The following is a 5,667-nucleotide window of genomic DNA, read 5'->3' as shown; positions in this document are numbered from 1 at the left end:
TAATTTTTTTATTTAAAAGAACATTTTATTTAATTTTTGTTTTATTTAAAAAATATTTTTTTTTTTACCCACCCTAATGTATATACACATATACATTTATATGTTTAAATTTTACACGGGTACTACTTGGCGTGCAGCGTTCAACTTGCTCTACTTTAGTATTGCCGGTAATTTGACCGCAGTTCCGTTAGGCGAAGTGTTTATTCGCACAAAAAGATTGCAATAATTCTTAAACAATAATTGTGCAGGAAATTTCAATAATTTTTATTACAATAATTGTGGTATATATGTACATACGTGTATGCAATTGCACGTAGACTCTCTTCGGCGCTGTGTTTGTTGTAGTATTCTTGCTTACGCTATCGAACGGAAATCGATTTCACAATAAAATCGGAAATATCGCTTTACCTTATAAACATTAAGAAAAATAATATTATACAAAACTAAATTAATTTGAAAATAGGTTGTTCCAAAATTTTCGAAATCATGTTTTTGAACTTTGCGATGATTTTAGTAAACTTTAGCAATGACGCAAACCACACTTAACTGCAAATAATGGTTCGCAACCAAAAAGAATCAGCCAGACAGATTTTTTTCTCGGCAACAAAATCAGCTGCACTATTAGCGGCGTCAGGTCAATTTTTCACAAAATCCTTCGGACACAGTTCAGTCAACAGGGAACACTTTAGCTAGGAGGTTACAAGTCACGCTTAAAGAGGGTGGATGACTCCGCTGGAGGCGAACCGCCAGAGAAAGTTTAAAAAGTTTTCGAAAGAGCTGACGGACGTATCAGACTGAGATGGAACGCCTTAGGAGCATGCAGGAAAGCCAAGACCATGTACAAGTGAGCGGAGGAAGCCCCACAAACTCTCGGCTAACACGGACTCAAAAAGACTGCAGGACGGTTGTTGGAAGTGCTGGGAAATACGCATGAGAAAGACAATGGAAGACCAACTCTGCTTATGTTCAGCCTTGTAGTAGCTACGCAGTAGATCCAGAGACTGCATGGACTGTAACTTAACCTAACCTAACCTCTAACTCTTGGAATCAAGTTCAGTATTGATCAAAGTAAGCTCGCGTTTTTGTCATAGCGAAACATCTAGTCCTTCAGCATTACGTTATTTTCCCCTAAGACGGCTCTCAACCACCTTGCCGTCCGTCTAATTACAAAGTACGCACCACCCGCGTTTTTAAATAAATATTTTACGGTTACAATTCTATAATTTTATTATAAATGTGGCATAACACAAACCATATGCCAGCGGCATGCCAGCAAGCGAGCCAATTAGCGCACGCAGTTAATGCCAATTAGACGAAGAATGTAATCAAATGTCTAAGACTTTCATCTGCAAATCATAAGCGCGCAAATATGAAAATAAAACGCGCCAAGTCGTGTGAACATTAGGCGCACACATTGTATAGATATTCACATGAATGTAGGTGTGCTAAAAATTTCTGCCACTTTATCAAAAATAATATTTCAAAAATTCTTGCGTGGTATGTGGCAAGTGCGAGACTTTGTACCCAAAATCTGCATATTTCCAGGCTAAAGCTTTTAGTTAGCCGTCGCTGGCTGGATAAAGGCAAATTAATAAGCGCTAATGTACATACACTCAAGGTTAAGTCAAGTGTGCAAAAACAAATGTCATGAAGAAAATCAGTTATGATGAAGTATAGCCAGCGAGTGGCAGCGAGATTATATATGTGTGGGAGTGTGTGAGAATTCGAAAGTGTCAGATATGTGGTTTATTTAGCTGAAGCGGCATTCACATCTGCTAAACTGCAGACCACAAAACGTGCCCAAAAGCGAAATGGAAATTTCACCAAACTCAACGCACCGCAGCTTGCAACATATTAATAGCTTGGCAGCATTTGTTGTTTTTGTGCGCTAAAAGCCATTTAGCGCTGCATAAGTGCAGAGCACATGTGCTTATATGCAAAAGCATACCGATATATGCGCCGGTTCCCAGCAACCTCTCGGTGTCGCCTTGGCAACTGCTGTGCTTGTTGATCGAGTGAGCGATCACTCGTGCTAAAAGCAAAACAAAAAATGAAATCAGCGCGGCTTTGCTTTACAACATACGTATGTAATCACCTCATTGCTCTTCTGCCCCTCCTCCCACACATTGTATATTGTTTGCGTGTTTCGGCTCAAATTTCATGTTGATCGCGTTTAGTCCTCGTTTGCTTTGCATGCAAAAGCGCAGCGTTTTATGGGCAAATAAATATCAAATTTCAAGTTGAAGCGAGTAATAAAGAAAATTTAAGTAAAAATCGTTAATGAGAAATGATGCTCACGCCACAAATGCTAAAAGGTAATTATTTTGCTGAAAAAGAGTGGAAATTACTGCGGGAAACTTATATAAGAATTCAATCATAATCAGAAAAGTGTGATTAAATAAAATGAATAAAAAATGTATTTACGACTGCACAGTAGGCAGAATACTCCATACCCTTCACTTGTGAATTTCTCGTAGCATAAAAGCGTATACAAAATATTTAACTTGATTTTCAGCGCTCAGTTTGTATGGCAGCTATATGCTACAGTAGTCCGATCGGAACAATATGTTTGAAGTTTATAGTACTACCTAGGATCATAACCTATACCGAATTTCGTGAAGATCTCTTGTCAAATAAAACAATTTTCCAAACAAAATTTGATTTTGATCGTGCAGTTATATGGCAGCTATATGCTCTAACGCTTCGATCTGCTCTATTTCTTCCGATATTGCATCATTGTCTAAGGCAATAACTCATGCCAAGTTTTATGCAAATATCTCGTCAAACGAAAAAGTTGTCTATACATGACATCTATAATCGATTTTGACGTTCACTTTGTGTGGCAGCTTTATGCTGTAGTGATCCGATCTGTATATTTTTTCAAAAATTATAGCACTGCCTTGGGTAATGAATACTACGGAATTTCGAGAACATATCTTGTAAAATAAAAAAAAAATTCTCCATACTTGCACTTCATATCGATTGTTTTCGTCCTGTAAAATATATCGATACATACAAATATACTATATATACATACATATAACCCCTCCACTTTTTTTTATTCATGCCTTAAAAATTATTTACATATCTCTTTTTCTAAATTCTCTTCACAGGTACTGGCACATTTGGTCGCGTTTGTTTATGCCGCGATCGCGTGTCGGAGAAATACTGTGCCATGAAATTGTTGGCAATGACCGATGTGATACGCTTGAAGCAAACCGAGCATGTAAAGAATGAGCGAAATATTTTGCGTGAAATTCGACATCCATTTGTGATCAATTTGTAAGTAAAATGAAATTATGAAAATATTTTAATGCAAATCAAGTATTTGAGTGTCTATAAACAAAAGTCTAAGCGTATAGGCGTGACGTGCAGCCGTTACTACAAAATTGCTTGGATTCCATGTTGTCTGCATACCGAATGCCTTATGGTGAAACAGATAATTTTGGATACTTATTTTAATGAATTTTTAGACGATATTTTTTCTCACTAATGAAAACTGAATAAGATAAATAATTTACATGTGGAAATAAGAGACGGTTGTAGAGCAATAGTCAGTTGAGTTATCCTCTTTCAGATGGATACGATGCTTCAAACCTTAAAAATTCTCAGTTCAGGAGTAGAAAGACTTTGGACCATGGAGGAGTTTGGCCTTTGCAAGACTGAGGCTATAATATTACGATAGTGTATCTTCGATGAACCACTAGATAATTAAATGACCATAGAAGGAAGTTTCAGGGCTTCAGTTAGTCTTTTTTGATAACATTGATGAAAAGTTTGCGATGTACAGTAGAAGTCCCAGCTGATTTGTAGAGTTAGAACTTCCCAACCGCTTAATAAATTTTTCTTATATCCTCCCTTTTAGAAAATTGTTCAGAAAAGAAGGTTCATGCAGTAAGAACCTTTTAACCACTTGGGATATGAATTTTTTCTTATATCTTCACTTTTAGGCCCTCTCAAATTAGTATTCATAAAGGTCAGTTCCTCTACAAGTAATCACCAAGAGTGATAATCAGACGAAAAACCAAAAAAAGAAAACAAAAGGGCTGATTGTTGATAGCTTTCTTGCAAAGTTTGATTCAGTCTTTTGGTTTGTGGTACCAGTATGGCTGGTAACACACTGTAGTGTTAATCCGTTCATATACCAGAACACATGTCTATCTAGTGTTGGTGAAAGGCCTTTCAATTTATTCTTCTTCTACTTTCTTTTAGAGAATGGTCGACAAAGGACGACTGCTGTTTGTACATGATCTTCGAGTATGTATGTGGTGGTGAATTGTTCACATATCTGCGAAATGCGGGACGCTTCAACAGTCAAACTTGTAAGTAATGGATAGTAGTTTTATTAGGGTGGCTAAAAAACCAAAGGTACTTCTTCGCTTTGTACTCTGAAAAATTGGTAGATAAAGTATTTTTCTATCTGAAAACAATATAAATATAGGAAACTCTAAGCCGGAAAACTTCCTATTAAAATTAAGTGCTCATACTTGGAGAAATTTTCGTAGAGGTACCAAAGAACCTGTTTTCAAGCGATAAAGCACTTCTTTGTTTTGACTTAGCCTAATGTTGATGTACTTATAATTTTTATAGTATATCTAAGTACGTGCGCCTATTGTCCTAAGTAAATAGGCAATAAATAATACACGTGTTGTAAAGAATAAATTTTTATGGCGCTTACACACACACATATATGCTTACATACATAAATAAAAATAGGTAAACAAATCATTAATTGAAGCAATTACAAAAGCGAAATTAAATAATAACAATAATGAAATATTAATTTTATATTTTATTATTAGCCAATTTCTACGCTGCTGAAATCGTCTCCGCCTTAGAATACTTGCATTCGCTGCAAATTGTTTACCGCGATCTGAAGCCGGAGAATTTGCTGATAAATCGCGACGGCCATTTGAAGATTACAGATTTTGGTTTCGCCAAGAAATTGCGCGATCGCACTTGGACGCTGTGCGGCACCCCCGAATACTTGGCACCCGAAATTATACAGTCGAAGGGTCACAATAAGGCGGTGGACTGGTGGGCGTTAGGTAGGTGGCACCCAACATAAATAAGTGTGAACAAAATAAATTTACATTTAAATTTTACAAAACACCACCAAAACAATTGTGGAAAAATTTCGTTGTTGTTGTTATTTCAAGACAAATATTTAGTTTATTTTTGTAGCAAACATAATTATTTTTAGTGCGCTTTTATTGTTAAGTCCAATGTTTATGTATATGTATTTATGCAGATCTAATGTCTCTGCTTGTGTGCGTGTGTGTGTATTTGCAGGTGTGCTCATTTATGAGATGCTCGTGGGCTATCCGCCGTTTTACGACGAGAATCCATTTGGTATTTATGAGAAAATTCTGAGTGGCAAAATCGAATGGCCGCGGCATATGGATCCAATTGCGAAAGACTTAGTTAAGAAATTGCTGACAAATGATCGCACCAAGCGCTTGGGCAATATGAAGGTGAGTGTGTGGCCAGATTACTTAAGTGTGATTAGTCGCAAAAAAAAAAAACAAAAAAGAAAGAAGAAAGAAAATTAGGTTAGGTTTCTGCTAAAAATATTCCGTTTATTTACGATAGTATTTTGAGAGACTTTGTGCTAATGAATATGAATTTGTTTGTGCAAACCCAAATTAAATATATATTTAATTAATT

The 5,667-nt window shown here is 36.2% G+C and overlaps 1 protein-coding gene across 1 annotated transcript in view; it reads left to right on the top strand.

Moving 5' to 3' along the window:
* Positions 1-5,667, top strand: part of LOC108966537 (protein kinase DC2) — a 37,379-nt gene that overhangs the window by 22,847 nt on the left and 8,865 nt on the right. The window contains exons 3-6 of the mRNA XM_018929509.1: positions 3,114-3,282; positions 4,213-4,322; positions 4,803-5,048; positions 5,293-5,474. Of these exons, the coding sequence (XP_018785054.1) occupies positions 3,114-3,282; positions 4,213-4,322; positions 4,803-5,048; positions 5,293-5,474 (707 nt within the window). The remainder of the gene's footprint in view (positions 1-3,113; positions 3,283-4,212; positions 4,323-4,802; positions 5,049-5,292; positions 5,475-5,667) is intronic.

Source organism: Bactrocera latifrons, unplaced genomic scaffold (assembly GCF_001853355.1).
Source record: "Bactrocera latifrons isolate USDA-ARS-PBARC rearing strain unplaced genomic scaffold, ASM185335v1 scaffold_163, whole genome shotgun sequence".
NCBI classification, from domain to species: domain Eukaryota; kingdom Metazoa; phylum Arthropoda; class Insecta; order Diptera; family Tephritidae; genus Bactrocera; species Bactrocera latifrons.
This window is presented reverse-complemented; position numbering and strand designations above follow the sequence as displayed.